General features: G+C 41.5%; 1 protein-coding gene across 1 annotated transcript; it reads left to right on the top strand.

The window, feature by feature from the left end:
- Window positions 1-831: 831 nt before the first annotated feature.
- On the top strand, window positions 832-17,418 carry LOC109896837 (oligosaccharyltransferase complex subunit ostc). Its single transcript, XM_020491222.2, has 4 exons — window positions 832-1,176; window positions 10,143-10,236; window positions 10,392-10,589; window positions 17,177-17,418. Exons 1-4 carry the CDS (start codon window positions 1,038-1,040, stop codon window positions 17,193-17,195), a joined length of 450 nt encoding a protein of 149 aa, XP_020346811.1. The 5' UTR covers window positions 832-1,037; the 3' UTR covers window positions 17,196-17,418.
- The last annotated feature ends 4,609 nt before the right edge of the window (window positions 17,419-22,027 follow it).

Below are 22,027 nucleotides of genomic sequence, written 5' to 3'. Positions count from 1 at the left end.
ATGACCACCCAGAAACAGTGTTGTATCTTTTTTGGCATTGTATGTAAGAAATGTAAGAAAACTGTGGCAAGACATCAGTAGGTTTATAATTGAACACATTTATGAAGATTTTACACTATTGTGGAGAGATGTACTGTTTGGATTCTTTACGTACAACAGAAATAAGCTGAAACATTTTTATGTAATTAATTTCATTATTCTTTTGGCAAAATTTCATATACACAAATGTAAATTTACAAACAGAAAACCACATTTTCGTACCCTACAAATTGAAATTGAACTGTATTTTAAGACGGTTAAATGCTCTACTAACAAAAAAGCTGTTAGAATTGTAAGTATATGCATGTCCCTTAAGGTCCTTGTGTAATTGTAATGTGATATTGTACCCCCAGCTCGATTGTCCATTGTTTGTAATCTATGTATGCTTGTGTTCCCTCATGTGCTTTATGTATTGATTTGTTGTTAATTAAAAAATAAAAAAAATAAAAAAGGTTGGGCAAAATATATATATATATATATATTTTAAGATAAATGCAACTTGGAAATAGCACAGGGGCTGGGAGACTAGTCAGTACCGAAGGAAAGATGAACGGAGCTAAGTACAGAGAGATCATTGATAAAAACCTGCTCCCCGAGCCAAAAAACCCGCAACCAATACATTTTCAATCGCAACATCGTTCTCAAAGTAAACTGCGAGGTTGCAACCTGGAAACACTGATGGGGGTAGGTAGAGCAAAAGGGTTTGCGCTATAACCGTTGATTGTCGCACAACATCTACGTCACCGCGAAGGTCTTACCAGATAAATGACCCATTCCAAAGTAAAATAGACCTTTCGTCACCCTTTGTCAGTATTCGGGTACAGTGATTTTGGATATGACATTTTTCGATTCATGAAATCCATTTTCTAATTCAAATAATGGCACTGGCTTATTAAGTGTTTATCAACGCACTCGATTTTCGGTACTTCCTGGACACGTCGACGTAGCGGACAGAAACCGGAAATCTGTTTACCGAAAGAGTACATTCGTTTTGAATTATGGAGACGTTATACGGTATACCTTTCGCAGTGTTGGAATGTCCAAATATAAAACTCAAAAAGCCGTCATGGTTGCACATGCCCTCTGCTATGACAGTCTATGCGATCGTTATTGTATCGTATTTTCTCATTACTGGAGGTAAGTTGTTGAACACTGCTGCTAGCTGTAACAGATCATGGTTAAAACAGCCCCAAACATGCTTTGCTTTGTCTGTAACGTTATAAACCAAGTTACGTCCATCTAACTAGCTATGTGTTAAAAACGATATTCAAAAATCACAAGTAATTGTATGCAGTTAGCGATAGCTGGGATACTCACCTAGTCTTAGTCGACTCAACGATTTACGATGGAGTTGAGTGGTGACTAGTGTGGCTGGACTGGCACCTCATCACACAAACTTACGTTGTTTTATATGTATAAATGTGTGTAATTGTGGGATATTCTTAGGGTGCTGAAATCCAGTATATGTGATGTGTGATGTCAGAGCTCCAGTCCGCCCACATCAATCACTGCTAAACTCTATCTTAAATCGTGGAGTTGAGTTTCATCAGCTACTTAACTCCAGGATTTGTAATTTATGCAAAATTATATAGTTAACATACACATTGAGGAAAAACCAGTACATGCAGTCAGACCAATACAATTGGCTAATCGGTGTTGCAAAAACGAAGGGATTTCATAAGAACACATAATTAACATTACAAACCAGTTTTGTGCCAACCATCAACCAAATTTGTTTTTTCCAAGCACACCCATTCTGTTAACATCTAACTCAACCAGTGATCTGTTTGTGCAGTAATGTTGAACTTTTTTTTGATGTAGCTAGTGAACTAGTTTTTTAAATGTAACTTTAGTTAAACACAGGGTAGCTTTACTGTGTGTCTATGTAGTTGGTAGCTTGGTAATTTCGAGTCTTATTAATCAGGCAGTAATACACACTTAATTGGTATAAACAATAAAACCAATACCTGCAAAATCATGTAAATGTTCCTTACAAGGTAGAATGTTAAATGCAATTACATTTTAACATACTATACCTGTTTATTTGTGTGGTTTGTCCTTCAGCTGCTGGAAATGAGACAATATCTACAAGGAAGATTGTACTCAACTTTTTGAGAGCCCATAAGTACAGTGCATTCGTAAAGTATTCAGACCCTTTGACATTTTCCAAATTTTGGTTACGTTGCAGCCCTATTCTAAAATGGATTAAATTGTTCCCCCCCCCTCAATCTACACACAATACGCCACAAAGACAAAGCAAACATTACATAAAATAATAATTGTAACCAATGTAAATGTAATATTTATTTATGTATGTATGGATGTATTTGTGTGTGTGTGTGTGTGTGTGTGTGTATATATATATATGTGTGTGTGTATGTGTATATGTATGGATTTTTTATGAATTTATTTGCAAATTATGGTGGAAAATAAGTATTTGGTCAATAACAAAAGTTTATCTCAATAATGTGTTATATACCCTTTGTTGGCAATGACAGAGGTCAAATGTTTTCTGTAAGTCTTCACAAGGTTTTCACACACTGTTGCTGGTATTTTGGCCCATTCCTCCATGCAGATCTCCTCTAGAGCAGTGATGTTTTGGGGCTGTTGCTGGGCAACACGGACTTTCAACTCCCTCCAAAGATTTTCTATGGGGTTGAGATCTGGAGACTGGCTAGGCCACTCCAGGACCTTGAAATGCTTCTTACGAAGCCACTCCTTCGTTTCCCGGGCGGTGTGTTTGGGATCATTGTCATGCTGAAAGACCCAGCCATGTTTCATATTCAATGCCCTTGCTGATGGAAGGAGGTTTTCACTCAAAATCTCACGATACATGGCCCCATTCATTCTTTCCTTTACACGGATCACTATTCCTGGTCCCTTTGCAGAAAAACAGCCCCATAGCATGATGTTTCCACCCCCATGCTTCACAGTAGGTATGGTGTTCTTTGGATGCAACTCGGCATTCTTTGTCCTCCAAACACGACGAGTTTAGTTTTTACCAAGAAGTTATATTTTGGTTTCATCTGACCATATGACATTCTCCCAATCTTCTTCTGGATCATCCAAATGCTCTCTAGCAAACTTCAGACGGGCCTGGACATGTACTGGCTTAAGCAGGGGGACACGTCTGGCACTGCAGGATTTGAGTCCCTGGTGGCGTAGTGTGTTACTGATGTCAGGCTTTGTTACTTTGGTCCCAGCTCTCTGCAGGTCATTCACTAGGTCCCCCCGTGTGGTTCTGGGATTTTTGCTCACCGTTCTTGTGATCATTTTGACCCCACGGGTTGAGATCTTGTGTGGAGCCCCAGATCGAGGGAGATTATCAGTGGTCTTGTATGTCTTCCATTTCCTAATAATTGCTCCCACAGTCGATTTCTTCAAACCAAGCTGCTTACCTATTGCAGATTCAGTCTTCCCAGCCTGGTGCAGGTCTACAATTTTGTTTCTGGTGTCATTTGACAGCTCTTTGGTCTTGGCCATAGTGGAGTTTGGAGTGTGACTGTTTGAGGATGTGGACAGGTGTCTTTTTTTACTGATAACAAGTTCAAACAGGTGCCATTAATACAGGTAACGAGTGGAGGACAGAGGAGCCTCTTAAAGAAGAAGTTACAGGTCTGTGAGAGCCAGAAATCTTGCTTGTTTGTAGGTGACCAAATACTTATTTTCCACCATAATTTGCAAATAAATTCATTAAACATCCTACAATGTGATTTTCTTTTCATTTTGTCTGTCATAGTTGAAGTGTACCTATGATGAAATACAGGCCTCATCTTTTTAAGTTGGAGAACTTGCACAATTGGTGGCTGACTAAGTACTGTTTTTCCCCCACTGTACGTACGTACATACATACATACATAAGTATTCAGACCCTTTACTCAGTACTTTGTTGAAGCACCTTTTGGAAGCGATTACAGCTTCGAGTCCTCTTGGGTATGACGCTACAAGCTTGTCACCTTTATTTGGGGAGTTTCTCCCATTTATCTCTGCAGACCCTCTCAAGCACTTAGGTTGGATGGGGAGCGTCGCTGTATAGCTATTTTCAGGTCTATCCAGAGATGTTCGATCGGGTTCAGGTCTGGGCTTTGGCTGGGCCACTCAAGGACATTCATAGAATTGTCCTGAAGCCACCCCTGCATTGTCCTGGCTGTGTGCTTAGGTTTGTTGTCCTGTTGGATGGTGAACCTTCGCCCCAGTCTAAGGTCCTGACCGCTCTGGAGCAGGCTTTCATCAAGGATCTCTGTACTTTGCTCCGTTCATCTTTCCCTCGATCTTGACTAGTCTCCCAGTCCCTGCCGCTGAAAAACATCCCCACAGCATGATACTGCCACCACCGTGCTTCACCGTAGGGATGGTGGCAGGATTCCTCCAGATGTGACGCTTGGCATTCAGGCCAAAGAGTTCAATCAGGGTTTTATCAGACCATATAATCTTGTTTCTCATTGTTTGAGACTCTTTAGGTACCTTTTGGCAAACTCCATGCTGGCTGTCATGTGCCTTTTACTCAGGAATGGCATTTGTCTGGTCACTACCATAAAGGCCTGATTGCTTGGAGTGCTGCAGAGATGGTTGTCCTTCTGGAAGGTTGTCAAATCTCCACAGAGAAACTCTGGAGCAACTGTTAGTGACCATCAGGTTCTTGGTCACCTCCCTGACCAAGGCCCTTCTCCCTCGATTGCTCATTTCGGCTGGGCGGCCACCTCTTGGTGGTTCCAAACTTCTTCTATTTTAAGAATGATGGAGGCCACTGTGTTCTTGGGGACCTTCAATGCTGCAGAAATGTTTTGGTACCCTTTCCCAGATGTATGCCTCGACAAAATACTGTCTCGGAGCTCTACGGACAATTCTTTCGACCCCATGGCTCGGTTTTTGCTCTGACATGCACTGTCAACTGTGGGACCTTTATATAGAAAGGCCTTTCCAAATTCAGTCCAATCAATTGAATTTACCACACGTGGACTCCAAGTTGTAGAAACATCTCAAGGATGATCATTGGAAACCGGATGCACCTGAGCTCAATTTCGAGTCTCATAGTAAAGGGTCTGAATACTTATTTACATAAGGTATTTCCTCAAATAAAAAATAATGTTTATCGCTTTGTCATTGTCGGGTATCGAGGGGTCTGATTACTTTCCGAATGCACTGTACATGATTTGGTTCAGCACCGAGGTAAAATACGTTTTATATTGGATATTCAGTTCTCCTCAATTTTGCCATGACAACGAACATTGTATATTCTGAATCAGATGAGGGAGAACAATCCACACTTTGCTATTTTGTTTGTTGTATAAATTAAGAAATCACTCAACGTGTGGATTGTTCCCCCTCGTTCAGAATATACTATGTTCAAGGCCATGGCATGCTTGGTTCAATAGCTACACTGAGCAAAAATATAAACGCAACATATACAGTGTTAATCCCATGTTTCATGAGCCGAAATAAAACATCCCAGAAATGTTCCATATGCACAAAAAGCTTATTTGTCTCTAATTATTTGGGACAAATTTGCATGCATCCCTGTTAGTGAGCATTTCTCCTTTGCCAAGGCAATCCATCCAACTGACAGGTGTGGCATATCAAGAAGCTGATTAACCTGTCTAGGAGGAACCCCTCGCCAACAGCCAATGAAATTGCAGGGCGCCAATTACAAATCAACAGAAATCTCCAAAATAATTTTTCTCAAACATACAAGTATTAGGCACCATTTTAAAGATAAAAAGTCTCGTTAATCCAGCCACAGTGTCTGATTTCAAAAATGCATTACAGCGAAAGCTCCACAAACGATTATGTTAGGTCACCACCAACTCACAGAAAAAACCAGCCATTTTTCCAGCCAAAGAGAGGAGTCACAAAAAGCACCAATAGAGATAAAATGAATCAATAACCTTTGATGTTCTTCATCAGATGACACTCATAGGACTTCATGTTACACAATACATGTATGTTTTGTTCGATAAGGTTCATATTTATATCCCAAAATCTTATTTGTGCGTGTTACGTTCAGTAGTTCCAAAACATGCAGTGATTATTGCAGAGAGCCACATGAATTCACAGAAATACTCATTCTAAATGTCGATGAAAATATAATTGTTAGACATGGAAATATAGATACACTTCTTTTGTTAGGGCGTTTGGTAAACAAATCCAAATGCGCGATCTGGTCCATTTGGACGAAACGTTCAAAAAGTTATATTACAGGTCGAAGAAACTTGTCAAACTAAGTATAGAAGCAATCTTTAGGATGTTTTTATCATAAATGTTCTATAATGTTCCAACCAGAGAATTCCATTGTCTGTAGAAAAGCAATGGAACGAGAGAGAACTCTCAAGTGAAAGCGCGTGAAGGCAGTAGGCAGACCCCCTTAGTCAAACATCTCCCATCCGACCCCCCCTTTCACATGAGAAGCCTGAAACAACGTTCTAAAGACGGCGGACATCTAGTGGAAGCCTTAGGAAGTGCAACATAACCAATATCCCACTGTCTATTCAATAGGGGTGAGTTAAAATACTACAAACCTCAGACTTCCCACTTCCTGTTTGGATTTTTTTCTCAGGTTTTTGCCTGCCATATGAGTTCTGTTATACTCAGACATCATTCAAACAGTTTTAGAAACTTCGGAGTGTTTTCTATCCAATACTACCAATAATATGCATATATTAGCATCTGGGACTGAGTAGAAGGCAGTTCATTCTGGGCACACTATTCATCCAAAAGTGAAAATGCTGCCCCCTATCCCAAAGAAGTTAAACAGCATGATTATTACACAGGTGCACCTTGTGCTGGGGACAAAAGGCCACTCTAAAATGTGCAGTTTTGTCACACAACACAATGCCACAGATGTCTCAAGTTGAGGGAGTGTGCAAATGGCATGCGGACTGCAGGAATGTCCACCAGAGCTGTTGCCAGAGAATTTAATGTTAATTTCTTTACCATAAGCCGCCTCCAACGCTGTATTAGAGAATTTGGTAGTACGTCCAATCGTCCTCACAACCGCAGACCACGTATGGCGTTGTGTGGGCGAGCGGTTTGCTGATGGCAACATTGTGAACAGAGTGCCCAATGGTGGCGGTGGGGTTATGGTATGGTCAGTTATAAGCAACACAACGAACACAATTGCATTTTCGTGATGGCAATTTGAATGCACAGAGATACTGTGACGGGATTTCGAGGCCCACTGTCGCGCCATTTGTCCTCCATCACCTCATGTTTCAGCATGATAATGCACGGCCCCATGTCGCAAGGATCTGAACACAATTCCTGGAAGCTGAAAATGTCCTAGTTCTTCCATAGCCATTGAACATGTTTGGGGTGCTCTCCAGTTCCCACCAATATCCAGCAACTTCGCACAGCCATTGTAGAGGACTGGGACGACATTCCACAGTCCACAATCAAAAGCCTGATCAACTCTATGCGAAGGAGATGCAGTGCTGCATGAGGCAAATGGTGGTCACACCAGATACTGACCGGTTTTCTGATCCGCGCCTCTACCTTTTTAAGTCACCAACAGATGCATATCTGTATTCCCAGTCATGTGAAATACAGATATTAAAACTAGCCTAACATACTGACCTGACCTGACATACTCACGCTGCGTGCGCAAGCTGTACATGTTATTCAATCATTGCAGCCAAGTCCCGTCTCTCCCATCTCCTCATTGGTTTTTAGGAGCATATACCCACATAGGTGATTGAAAGATGAGCTGAGGTCTACACTAGAGTCCAGTGAGTAGTGGTAATGCACCTTAAAGTTTGTCAACCGCTATATAAAGTCCAAAGAAGAAGACTGAAATGGGAGAGATTACGAGAAACAAACTTGGTTTACCGTTTTATGTGTGGATTAATTGTCGGAGTAGAGGACCTTGTGCATTTCAGGTAAAAAAAACAACCCAACGTTTATATCGCAGGGCAAATTAGCTAGAAACAGCATCCTAGCTAGTGAAATTGCCATACATTTTTGCTTATCGACCTGTCCCCAAGTGAATATAATTGGTTCAGAGTTCGTTTTGATATTTCAACCTGTGTCTTGCGCGCGATGGCGGACGCATGCACGGTCTGGTCAGCATCTAACTTTACCTCTACCTAACTAGAGGTCGACCGATTTATGATTTTTCAACGCCGATACTTAAAAAAGAAAAATGTAATAATGACAATTACAACAATACTGAATGAACACTTATTTTAACTTAATATAATACATCAATAAAATCAATTTAGCCTCAAATAAATAATGAAACATGTTCAATTTAGTTTAAATAAGGCAAAAACAAAGTGTTGGAGAAGAAAGTAAAAGTGCAATATGTGCCATGTAAGAAATCTAACGTTTAAGTTCCTTGCTCAGAACATGAGAACATATGAAAGCTGGTGGTTCCTTTTAACATGAGTCTTCAATATTCCCAGGTAAGAAGTTTTAGGTTGTAGTTATTATAGGACTATTTCTCTCTATACCATTTGTATTTCATTAACCTTTGACTATTGGATGTTCTTACAGACACTTTAGTATTGCCAGTGTAACAGTATAGCTTCCGTCCCTCTGTTCGCTCCTACCTGGGCTCGAACCAAGAACACATCGACAACAGCCACCCTCGAAACAGCGGTACCCATGCAGAGCAAGGGGAACAACCACTCCAAGTCTCAGAGCGAGTGACGCTTGAAACGCTATTAGCGCGCACCCCGCTAACTAGCTAGCCATTTCACATCGGCTACACCAGCCTAATCTCGGGAGTAAATAGGCTTGAAGTCATAAACAGCGCAATGCTTGAAGCATTGCGAAGAGCTGCTGGCAAAACGCATGAAAGTGCTGTTTGAGTGAATGCTTATGAGCCTGCTGGTGCCGCCTACCACCGCTCAGTCAGACTGCTCTATCAAATCATAGACTTAGTTATAACTTAATAACACACAGAAATACGAGCCTTAGGTCATTAATATGGTAGAATCCGTAAACTATCATCTCGAAAACAAGACGTTTATTCTTTCGGTGAAATACGGAACTGTTCCGTATTTTATTTAACGGGTGGCATCCATAAATCTAAATATTCCTGTTACATTGCACAACCTTCAATGTTATGTCATAATTATGTAACATTCTGGCAATTTAGGCGGCCCAAACTGTTGCATATACACTGACTGTGCAATGAATGCAAGAGAAGTGACACAATTTCACCTGGTTAATATTGCCTGCTAACCTGGATTTCTTTTAGCTAAATATGCAGGTTTAAAAATATATACTTCTGTGTATTGATTTTAAGAAAGGCATTGATGTTTATGGTTAGGTACACATTGGAGCATCGACAGTCCTTTTTCACGAATACGCACCGCATCGATTATATGCAGGACACGCTAGATAAACTAGTAATATCATCAACCATGTGTAGTTAACTAGTGATTATGATTGAATGATTGTTTTTTATAAGATAAGTTTAATGCTAGCTAGCAACTTACCTTGGCATACTGCATTTGCGTAACAGGCAGGCTCCTTGTGGAGTGCAATGTAATCAGGTGGTTAGAGCGTTTGACTAGTAAGGTTGCAAGATTGAATTCCTAGGCCATCATTGAAAATAAGAATGTTTTCTTAACTGACTTGCCTAGTTAAATAAAGATTGAATAAAGGTGTAAAAAAAAAAAAAATACCGATTTCCGATTTGCTATGAAAACTTGAAATCGTCCATTCCGATTAACCGGTCGACCTCTATACCTAACTATATAACTACAGGCACTCTTAAAAAGTTGGGTAAATAATACTGTGGATAATTTGTTTAATTTTGAGCAGCTGAAGGAGTTAACTTTAAATTTAATTTTATTCAACATACTGGCTTGTAATTAACATTTTACAAGATTTTGCAAGAATTCATTTCAGGCTGTATATACCAATTGTGTATTACAGCCTGATTAATTACACTAGGTAATGTTAAACTATATTCTAAGAGTAGCTTCCCCCACACTGTGGCTAATGAACCTTGAGTCATTTATTAGGCGATTTGTATAGGCTACTTGAAGAAAGCCAGCTCAGATGGTCTGGGCTAGCATTGCACCTTCTTTTGCCATGCCAATGCATAGCTAACTATTGATTTTCTAAGGGCTTTCATCGTGTCTCTCTCCCATCTGCAGGCATCATCTACGATGTCATTGTGGAACCACCTAGTGTGGGTTCAATGACTGATGAACATGGGCACCAGCGGCCTGTTGCGTTTTTGGCATACAGGTAAGTACGCTGCCCCTTTGCCAGTGTATGCTGTTCCTGCATTGTCAATGCTTGGGGCCATCATTTACCCTATTTATCATAATTATCTGCATTGTATTGCCAAATATGTGAAGGGGGTAGTCATAAACACTTTATTTGTTCTCTTTCACATGAAGAGTGAATGGCCAGTACATCATGGAAGGGTTGGCCTCCAGTTTCCTCTTCACTATGGGAGGCTTGGGCTTCATAATCCTGGATCGCTCCAATGCCCCAAACATCCCTAAACTCAACCGCTTCCTCCTGCTGTTCATTGGTTTTGTAAGCGTCCTGCTCAGCTTCTTCATGGCCAGGGTGTTCATGAGAATGAAACTGCCGTAAGTAATCTCTTGTGAAGATTTATTAGGATGCCTCCAAACCAAAACACATGAAACTAATGTCTGTGGGGTGAGGAGATATTAGCTATTTTCTGATGGACAGCACAACACAAACCTAGGCCCTTCCCCAACACACTGCTCCCATTGATAACCATTAAGTTGCTGTGTTTTTTAAACATTTGTTTGTCTAGTTTGAAGACCTAATCGTCACAACGCAAGCAACACTCTTGATAGGATGGTTGAGATTGATGGTTGGGTGTTGCACAACCACTCAAAAGATGTACAGTGGGGCAAAAAAGTATTTAGTCAGCCACCAATTGTGCAAGTTCTCCCACTTAAAAAGATGAGAGAGGCCTGTAATTTTCATCATAGGTACACTTCAACTATGAAAGACAAAATGAGAAAAGAAAATCACATTGTATGATTTTTTTATGAATTTATTTGCAAATTATGGTGGAAAATAAGTTTTTGGTCAATAACAAAAGTTTATCTCAATACTTTGTTATATACCCTTTGTTGGCAATGACAGAGGTCAAATGTTTTCTGTAAGTCTTCACAAGGTTTTCACACACTGTTGCTGGTATTTTGGCCCATTCCTCCATGCAGATCTCCTCTAGAGCAGTGATGTTTTGGGGCTGTTGCTGGGCAACACGGACTTTCAACTCCCTCCAAAGATTTTCTATGGGGTTGAGATCTGGAGACTGGCTAGGCCACTCCAGGACCTTGAAATGCTTCTTACGAAGCCACTCCTTCGTTTCCCGGGCGGTGTGTTTGGGATCATTGTCATGCTGAAAGACCCAGCCATGTTTCATCTTCAATGCCCTTGCTGATGGAAGGAGGTTTTCACTCAAAATCTCACGATACATGGCCCCATTCATTCTTTCCTTTACACGGATCACTATTCCTGGTCCCTTTGCAGAAAAACAGCCCCATAGCATGATTTTTCCACCCCCATGCTTCACAGTAGGTATGGTGTTCTTTGGATGCAACTCAGCATTCTTTGTCCTCCAAACACGACGAGTTTAGTTTTTACCAAGAAGTTATATTTTGGTTTCATCTGACCATATGACATTCTCCCAATCTTCTTCTGGATCATCCAAATGCTCTCTAGCAAACTTCAGACGGGCCTGGACATGTACTGGCTTAAGCAGGGGGACACGTCTGGCACTGCAGGATTTGTGTGACTGATGCTAGGCTTTGTTACTTTGGTCCCAGCTCTCTGCAGGTCATTCACTAGGTCCCCCCGTGTGGTTCTGGGATTTTTGCTCACTGTTCTTTTCATCATTTTGACCCCACGGGGTGAGATCTTGCATGGAGCCCCAGATCGAGGGAGATTATCAGTGGTCTTGTACGTCTTCCATTTCCTAATAATTGCTTCCACAGTTGATTTCTTCAAACCAAGCTGCTTACCTATTGCAGATTCAGTCTTCCCAGCCTGGTGCAGGTCTACAATTTTGTTTCTGGTGTCCTTTGACATTTCTTTGGTCTTGGCCATAGTGGAGTTTGGAGTGTGACTGTTTGAGGTTGTGGACAGGTGTCTTTTTTTCTGATAAGTTCAAACAGGTGCCATTAATACAGGTAACAAGTGGAGGACAGAGGAGCCTCTTAAAGAAGAAGTTACAGGTCTGTGAGAGCCAGAAATCATGCTTGTTTGTAGGTGACCAAATGCTTATTTTCCACCATAATTTGCAAATAAATTCATTAAAAATCCTACAATGTGATTTTTCTGGATTTTTTTTCTCATTTTGTCTGTCATAGTTGAAGTGTACCTATGATGAAAATTACAGTCCTCTCATCTTTGCAAGTGGGAGAAATTGCACAATTGGTGGCTGACTAAATACTTTTTTCCCCCCACTGTACATATGAGATGAGTAATGTAGGGTATGTAAACATAAAAGTGGCATAGTTTAAAGTGGCTAGTGATACATGTATTACATAAAGACGCAGTAGATGATATAGAGTACAGTATATACATATGAGATGAGTAATGTAGGGTATGTAAACATTATATTAAGTGGCATTGTTTAAAGTGGCTAGTGATACATTTTTACATCAATTCCCATCAATTTCCAGTATTAAAGTGAGCTGGAGTTGAGTCAGTATGTTGGCAGCAGCCACTCAATGTTAGTGGTGGCTGTTTAACAGTCTGGCCTTGAGAGAGAAGCTGTTTTTCATCTCTCGGTCCCTGCTTTGATGCACCTGTACTGACCTCGCCTTCTGGATGATAGCGGGATGATCTTTATGGCCTTCCTGTGACATCGGGTGGTGTGTAGGTGTCCTGGAGGGCAGGGAGTTTGCCCCCGGTTATGCAGACCTCACTACCCTCTGGAGAGCCTTACGGTTGTGGGCGGAGCAGTTTCCGTACCAGGCGGTGATACAGCCCGACAGGATGCTCTCGATTGTGCATCTGTAGAAGTTTGTGAGTGCTTTTGATGACAAGCCGAATTTCTGCAGCCTCCTGAGTTTGAAGAGGCGCTGCTGCGCCTTCTTCACAACGCTGTCTGTGTGGGTGGACCAATTCAGTTTGTCCGTGATGTGTACGCCGAGGAACTTAAAACTTACTACCCTCTCCACTACTTACCCGTTGATGTGGATAGGGGGGTGCTCCCTCGGTACAGGAGAGGGCTCAGAACGCACCCTTGTGGGGCCCCAGTGTTGAGGATCAGCGGGGTAGAGATGTTATTACCTACCCTCACCACCTGGGGGCGGCCCGTCAGGAAGTCCAGTTCCCAGTTGCACAGGGCGGGGTCGAGACCCAGGGTCTCGAGCTTGATGACGAGGTTGGAGGGTACTATGGTGTTAAATGCTGAGCTGTAGTCGATGAACAGCATTCTCACATAGGTATTCCTCTTGTCCAGATGGGTTAGGGCAGTGTGGTTGCGATTGTGTCGTCTGTGGACCTATTGGGGCGGAAAGCAAATTGGAGTGGGTCTAGCGTGTCAGGTAGGGTGGAGGTGATATGGTCCTTGACTACTCTCTCAAAGCACTTCATGATGACGGAAGTGAGTGCTACGGGGCAGTAGTCGTTTAGCTCAGTTACCTTAGCTTTCTTGGGAACAGGAACAATGGTGGCCCTCTTGAAGCATGTGGGAACAGCAGACTGGGATAAGGATTGATTGAATATGTCCATTAACACACCAGCCAGCTGGTCTGCGCATGCTCTGAGTATGCAGCTGGGGATGCCGTCTGGGCCTGCAGCCTTGCAAGGGTTAACACATTTAAATGTTTTACTCACGTCGGCTGCAGTGAAGGAGAGTCCGCAGGTTTTGGTAGCGGGCCATGTCAGTGGCACTGTATTGTCCTCAAAGCGAGCAAAGAAGTTATTTTGTCTGTCAGGGAGCAAGACATCCTGGTCTGCGACGGGGCTGGTTTTCTTTTTGTAACCCGTGATTGACTGTAGACCCTGCCACATACCTCTTCTGTCTGAGCCGTTGAATTGCAACTCTACTTTGTCTCTATACTGACTCGTAGCTTGTTTGATTGCCTTGCGGAGGGAATAGCTACACTGTATTCGGTCATGTTTCCGGTCACCTTGTCCTGATTAAAAGCAGTGGTTCGCGCTTTCAGTTTCGCTTTCAGTTTCACATCACGTCTCGTTAATCACAAGGCATACCCCCACGCCCTTCTTCTTACCAAAAAGATGCTTGTTTCTGTCGGCGCGATGTGTGAAGAAACCAGCTGGCTGCACCGACTCCGATAGTGTCTCTCGAGTGAGCCATGTTTGCGTGAAGCAAAGAACGTTAGTCTCGGATGTCTCTCTGGAATGCTACCCTTGCTCGGCTTTCATCAACCTTGTTGTCAAGAGACTAGACATTGGCGGGTAGTATGCTAGGGAGTAGTGCGCGATGTGCCCGTCTCCGGAGCCTGACCAGAAGACCGCTTCGTTTGGTCACCTCCCTGACCAAGGCCCTTCTCCCCGAATTGCTTAGTTTGGCTGGGCGGTCAGCTCTAGGAAGAGTCTTGGTGGTTCTAAACTTCTTTGATTTAAGAATGGAGGCCACTGTGTTCTTGAGGACCTTCAATGCTGAGGAAATGTTTTAGTAACCTTCCCCAGATCTGTGCCTCGACACGTTCCTGTCTCTGAGCTTTACAGACAATTCCTTCGACCTCATGGCTTGGTTTTTGCTCTGACATGCACTGTCAACTGTGGGACCTTATATAGATAGGTGTGTGCCTTTCCAAATCATGTCTAATCAATCGAATTTACCAAAGGTGGACTCTAATGAAGTTGTAGAAACAAGGATGATCAATTGAAACGAGATGAACCTGAGCTAAATTTTGAGTCTTATTGCAAAGGGTCTGAATACTTATGTAAATAAGGCTTTCCTGTTTGGGGTATTGTGTATAGGTAGATTATTATATTTTTTTTTACAATTTAATCCAGTTTAGAATAAGGCTGTAACAAAATGTGAAAAACAAACTGATAGTTATACACAAAGCAATAATTTTACTTCTTGTTTTTTCTCTATTGCCATTGTCTTGGCTGGAAGAAGATTTAGTGAATTGGGAGGTGCAGAGTGAGAATACAGTAGGGGGAGTGCAAGTGATTCTCAAATGTAATGTTGTGTGCGTTCTCAACACTCGTCCTTGCTAGAACGTCTTCGGGGAATGCATTCGGCGCATGAGTGTGGAGTACGGTAGTATGCATATAGAGAAACACCCACTGTTTTTGACTCTATGATAATGTTGGCAAAACACTATGGATGTATCTCCAAATGGCACACTATTCCCTATATAGTACACTACTATTAACCGGGGCCCATACTTCCCTGGCAAAACTAGTGCACTATATATGGATGTTTTTTAAATGTTTTAATTGATCCTTTATATAACTAGGCAAGTCCGTTAAGAACAAATTCTTATTGACAATGACGGCCTAGGAACACTGGGTTAACTGCCTTGTTCAGGGGCGGAACGACAGATTTGTACCTTGTCAGCTCGGGGATTTGATCTAGCAACCTTTCGGTTACTGGCCCAACGCTCTAACCACTAGGCAACCTTACGCCCCAATAGTGTGTGGTCATATGGTACAAAACCTAAGACTATCGAAGGAAGCTAAATATTGGCCTATCCCATTGGGCACCGACGTCAAGTCAACATCCATTCCATGTTGGTTCAACGTAGTTTTGTGTGTGCCCAGTGGGATATCTAAAAACCTGTATTTTGAGTTGAACATCCTTTGTCAAGGCACAGTAGTGTTGTCATCAAAATTAGAGCTGTTGCATTAGCAGAATGTGATGCTCATATTTCAAATTATGTGATATAATTGGAATGGAAAAGGCGCAATTCTCGCTCACCATTAAACTCACTATTTTATTTAAACAACTATTAAAAGCTTGACATTTCAGCCTTCATCAGAACAATGACAGAGAGAATAGAGAAATACATGTAGGGATGGGGGGGGGGGGGACAATTAGGGAGAACTCTATTCAGCTGGCAGTGCCAATGAGAGGTGTGGCAGTCAATTCAAGTAGGTCCGCAGGGTAAGAGGTACTGTGGCAAAAATGTCATTTTAATCCATAGAGACGTGAAGGAGAAGCTCGTCGGATGTTGATCTCTTCTTCTACAGACTAGAAAACAATAATGCAATGGAAAATGCTATGCAATCAAATTACAACTGCAAAAGATAGTGAAGATGTAAAATCCTTGCATTGTTCAGGAACACCATGAAGTATTTGTTCCAAAAAAAATGTCCTTGAAGGCAGATAAAGCACATGCGGTTTATAATAAGATCAAACACTTGCATGTGAACTGGGAATCCTAAGTCATTACTCCACATGCTTGACATACATCACTTTGTTTTGAGCCGACTTCGCTTTCAGCTTTGAACTGGACACCTGGCTCAAACCCAGGAGGTGTTTTTCACCTGGTTCAAACCCCTTATGACCCGTGAATCGGGCCAGCTTAATCAATGTTCTGATTAAGGCCATTGATAAATGCTGAAACATCAAGCTTTTACTAGTTGTTGTTCAAATAAAATTTGTTTAATGGTGAGTGAGCATTTCCCCTTTTCAACTCACGTTGGTTAAGCGCCCTCCACTTCCACGTTGGTTAAGCGCCCTCCACGATTCATCACTCCATGGTGATCTTAGGCTTGTGTGCTGCTGCTCAGCCATGGAAACCCATTTCATGAATCTCCCGATGAATAGTTCTTGTGCTGACGTTGTTTCAAGAGGCAGTTTGGAACTCTGTAGTGAGTGTTGAAACATATGTTTCCACTTCACAATAACAGCACTTAAAGCTCTAGCAAGGCAGAAATTTGAAGAACTGACTTGTTGGCATCCTATGACGGTACCACGTTAAGTCCCTGAGCTCTTCAGTAAGGCCATTCTCTTGCCAAAGTTTGTCTATGAAGATTGCATGGCTGTGTGCTCAATTTTATACACCTGTCAGCAACAGGTATGGCTGAAGGGGTGTCAACATACTTTTGTATATATAGTGTGTATATCAATCAGTTATTTACCTGAACTGCTGCCAAATATTTAAAGTTTTGTCATTGAGGATCCTCCTGTTTGTTCATTTTGACCGCACGTGTTGGAAGCCTACTCTAATCTGTCTCTACCTTTTCCTTTTATATTTCCCTGCAGTGGGTACCTCATGGGTTAAAGATGGACACAACATATTCCAAAGATGAAGAAAGAAGTGCAAAGACATGTATAACTTGCACAATCACTGATTATGTAAGAATGCTTCAATTGATTTAAGCCAGCCTAAACATTCAACACAAATTTAAATTGCAAATTTAGAATTGACAGTAACATCCTTCCCGAGCAATACGTCTTTGACCATGTTTGAGTGATGTATTAAAGGCCAGTGCTGTCAAAAATGAGATTTCCTGTGTTTTATATATTTCCCGAGGTTTTAATAATAAATAAATATAATGTGAAAATGATAGTTGGTGGGATGGAGTTTTTGCCTGCCCGGTGTGGTATGATAATACAAGCTTTCCCAAACTCTGTCCTGATATCAATAGCAATCATTTAAAGCTGAGATCTGCAATCTGCATAACGGTGACACTGACTGCCCCCAGGTGCATTTGTTATTGTTTTTCTTTTGCAGAAATGAGCATCCAGCATCGTGGTAAAATGCATCTTCATTTGTATCAGCATCTTTCTGTTCAGAGGTTTAAAAACATCCATAATGCAACCATTCACATCACTGCAACAGATGGTTATTTGATTATTTTATAAATTATTACCAAAGATTATACAATTTGTGGTAGTATTAAATCCAAACTGAATTCATCCTAGTGAAACAGCCTGAATTCTGTTTGGATCACAGGGTAGCAGTACATGTTGAAGTAATAAGTATATAGAGAAGATTAACTTTGGCTGGATGTTCAAAAAGTTGTGCTCTTTCCCTCACTGCTCAAATTGAGAGCAGCGCACTGGACCAGCAACATCTGTTTAGAAGTTGCCACTAATAGAAACGGTTTACCCTACCCAAAATTTTGTCAGCCAGTCAATTCTGTGAACCGCAATGTGTAGTAATAAAAAACGTCAGTTGGAGTTACATTTACCACTTTATTTTCTCATCACAGAAGAAAATATGTAAACAACACACAAAGATGTTCTCCGGCTCTTTGATGATATTGCCCATCGAAAAGGTCTGTATTTTGATCGCAAGTACATAAGCATGAACAACTCACATCCAATGTGCGATCTCACTCAGGTTTAACCTCATTCCCAATTAACTCTTGGCAGAGGTGTATGATGTATTTTGTACAAGGATAATCAGTAACTGGTAACTTATGTAAACAAAACCAACCAACCAATCACAAATAACCTTTGACTGTGATGCTTCATAGAAACCTCCAAATAGTTAAGTAAATAATTGATGTACTGTCAGGAGTGGAAATTCAATATATGTTCGAACAAATAAGGGCGAGAAAGAGGAGGCAACACCCAATATGACCAGTCAGCATTGACCTCAGCAGAATTGTCAAAGGTGCTGATCCCATCACAGCTACATCTGACTGAACCTGTTTCTAAAAACACTTTGTTTAATGTTTCACTATGCCTTGGCAGCAGCTAATTGGGATCCCTAATAAATACAAATTCAGTTTCTACCCCATTAAAAATTAGTAACTTATATCGGCAACTCTTATTACCAGTCTGGTAACATTGCTTGAACATGTGGGCATGCCCACTTGCCTCTTCCATTTATTCCCATTGTAAGTTGTTATGGTAATTAGTTTCTTGTTCACAAACTATAGTTTCGGCAAGTCGGTTAGGACATCTACTTTGTGCATGACACAAGTAATTTTTCCAACAATTATTTGCAGACAAATTACTTCACTTATAATTCAATGTATCACAATTAGACTACGGATTGCAACTGCACATGCAGACAAATATTGTACTTTTTGGAGAAATGTCCTCTGGTCTGATGAAACAAAAATAGAGCTGTTTGGCCATAAGGACCATCTTTATGTTTTGAGGAAAAAGGGGGAGGCTTGCAAGTCAAAGAACACCATCCCAACCGTGAAGCACGGGGGTGGCAGCATCATGTTGTGGGGGTGCTTTGCTGCAGGAGGGACTAGTGCACTTCACAAAATAGATGGCATCATGAGGGAGGAAAATGATGTGGATATATTGAAGCAACATCTCAAGATATCAGTCAGGAAGTTTAAGCGTGGTCGCAAATGGGTCTTCCAAATGAACAGTGATCCCAAGCATACTTCCAAAGTTGTGGCACAATGGCTTAAGAACAACAGTCAAATTATTGGAGTGGCCATCACAAAGCCCTGAGCAAGGAGGTCTACAAACCTGACTCATTTACACCAGCTCTGTCAGGAGGAATGGGCCAAAATTCACCCAACTTATTGTAAGAAGCGTGTGGACGGCTACCTGAAACTTTTGACCCAAGTTAAATAATTAAAAGGCAATGCTACCAAATACTAACTTCTGACTCCTGGGAATGTGATGAAAGAAATAAAAGCTGAAATAAATCCTCTCTACTATTATTCTGACATTTCACATTCTTAAAATAAAGTGGTGATCCTAACTGACCTAAGACAGGGAATTTTTACAAGGATTAAATGTAAAGAATTGTGAAAAACTGAGTTTAAATGTATTTGGCTAAGGTGTATGTAAACTTCTGACTTCAACTGTATGCACTCACCACTTTTTATTTTTTTAATATATTTTTTATAATTGTTTAAAACAAGTTTTTTTTAAATATATATTTCACTTCACCAATTTTAACTTTTGTGTATGTCCATTACATGAAAACTAAATGAAAATCTATTTAAATTACAGGTTGTAATGCAACAAAATAGGAATAACGCCACGGGGGATTAATACTTTTTCATGGCACTGTAGGTCTCCTGATTTAAAACCGATCGAACTTGTTGCATCTAAAATGTAGTTGAAATAATCATCTGCATGTTTGCCTGCCATGGATTGTGACTACATCTCGTCCCTCGCCCTCTTAAACTCCGCCAATGCCGCCTGACTCTCCTCCAGTGATGTGACTCCACCAATAATTACATTTATAGGATTGGAGGATTCTAAATTAAGGGGCATTTTTTGGGGGAAAATCTGATCTGTGAGAATATCTAAGGGGCTTTTATCTAATTATGATGCAGGGTTAATAATAATAATACTAACAATCTTTTGGAGATTGTCATTTCAAATAACTGAAAGTGAGCAATTGTAAAAAGGCCATTCTTGAACGTGGGGTTGAGGCATTCTTACTAATTTGTAAATAAAGCCAGTTTGTTATTTAGAAATATTTATTTCTGTTTTTAGAGGGAGAGAAACCAAAAGCCCACCGTGCCTATTTAAAAAAAAAAAATTGTCAGTCCACATGTCAAGTGAAATTCCCCCAAGTTCTCTCTTAACTCCAGGACCACCAACAGTTTTTGTTGTTGTTGCCTGATGCAGGACTACAGTGCCAGAGGAGAAACTCTGACTAAAAACGTCTCCATTAATTGCCACAGTTTAGACTACCAATACATCAGCGTTCTAACTCCCCCATGTGACAGAATGCCTCCATCTCTACCACAAATGGTCGCGGCATAAACTAGTAACTTTTAACTAGTAACTACTCTAGGTTTATTTTATTTTTTTGACTAATTACTGTTTTTCGCATGCTCTGCTCTTTTAAAAATAGGTTGTGTTGGGGGTTACCCTGGGGGTCAGGTGGGGCTACAGCAATGCCATAATTACTGTATATATGTGATGACCATTGTATGCTTGCAAAGCTCAATTATGGAAAAGTACTGGGTGTGAGGAACTTGGTTACAGATTAGGATGAACCAAGTCAGTACTGAGGTACTGGGTGACAAGTGATTGAAAGTGTTATATGCACATGGTGTCCTTACTGAGGGAAGGCATTGGTTTTGTTTTGAAATGTATAATTGGTGGGGTTATATACACTGCTCAAAAAAATAAAGGGAACACTAAAATAACACATCCTAGATCTGAATTAATGAAATATTCTTATTAAATACTTTTTTCTTTACCATAGTTGAATATGCTGACAACAAAATCACACAAATTATCAATGGAAATCAAATTTAATCAACCCATGGAGGTCTGGATTTGGAGTCACACTCAAAATTAAAGTGGAAAACCACACTTCAGGCCGATCCAACTTTGATGTAATGTCCTTAAAACAAGTCAAAATGAGGCTCAGTAGTGTGTGTGGCCTCCACGTGCCTGTATGACCTCCCTACAACGCCTGGGCATGCTCCTGATGAGGTGGCGGATGGTCTCCTGAGGGATCTCCTCCCAGACCTGGACTAAAGCAACCGCCAACTCCTGGACAGTCTGTGGTGCAACGTGGTGTTGGTGGATGGAGCGAGATATGATGTCCCAGATGTGCTCAATTTGATTCAGGTCTGGGGAACGGGCAGGCCAGTCCATAGCATCAATGCCTTCCTCTTGCAGGAACTGCTGACACACTCCAGCCACATGAGGTCTAGCATTGTCTTGCATTAGGAGGAACCCAGGGCCAACCGCACCAGCATATGGTCTCACAAGGGGTCTGAGGATCTCATCTCGGTACCTAATGGCAGTCAGGCTACCTCTGGCGAGCACATGCAGAGCTGTGCGGCCCCCCAAAGAAATGCACCCCACACCATGACTGACCCACCTCCAAACCGGTCATGCTGGAGGATGTTGCAGGCAGCAACATTCTCCACAGCGTCTCCAGACTGTCACGTCTGTAACATGTGCTCAGTGTGAACCTGCTTTCATCTGTGAAGAGCACAGGGTGCCAGTGGCGAATTTGCCAATCTTTGTGTTCTCTGGCAAATGCCAAACGTCCTGCACGGTGTTGGTCTGTATAAGCACAACCCCCACCTTTGGACGTCGGGCCTTCATACCACCCTCACGGAGTCTGTTTCTGACCGTTTGAGCAGACACATGCACATTTGTGGCCTGCTGGAAGTCATTTTGCAGGGCTCTGGCAGTGCTCCTCCTGCTCCTCCT

Source organism: Oncorhynchus kisutch, linkage group LG9 (assembly GCF_002021735.2).
Source record: "Oncorhynchus kisutch isolate 150728-3 linkage group LG9, Okis_V2, whole genome shotgun sequence".
In the NCBI taxonomy this organism is placed as follows: Eukaryota; Metazoa; Chordata; class Actinopteri; order Salmoniformes; family Salmonidae; genus Oncorhynchus; species Oncorhynchus kisutch.
This window is presented reverse-complemented; position numbering and strand designations above follow the sequence as displayed.

Bases quoted from the DNA above. Each gene is read 5' to 3' on its own strand.
- LOC109896837 (XM_020491222.2), top strand. From the start codon at position 1,038: ATGGAGACGTTATACGGTATACCTTTCGCAGTGTTGGAATGTCCAAAT. The intron at 1,177-10,142 runs GTAAGTTGTTGA...TCCCATCTGCAG, and splicing joins GTATTTTCTCATTACTGGAG to GCATCATCTACGATGTCATT. The intron at 10,237-10,391 runs GTAAGTACGCTG...TTTCACATGAAG, and splicing joins GTTGCGTTTTTGGCATACAG to AGTGAATGGCCAGTACATCA.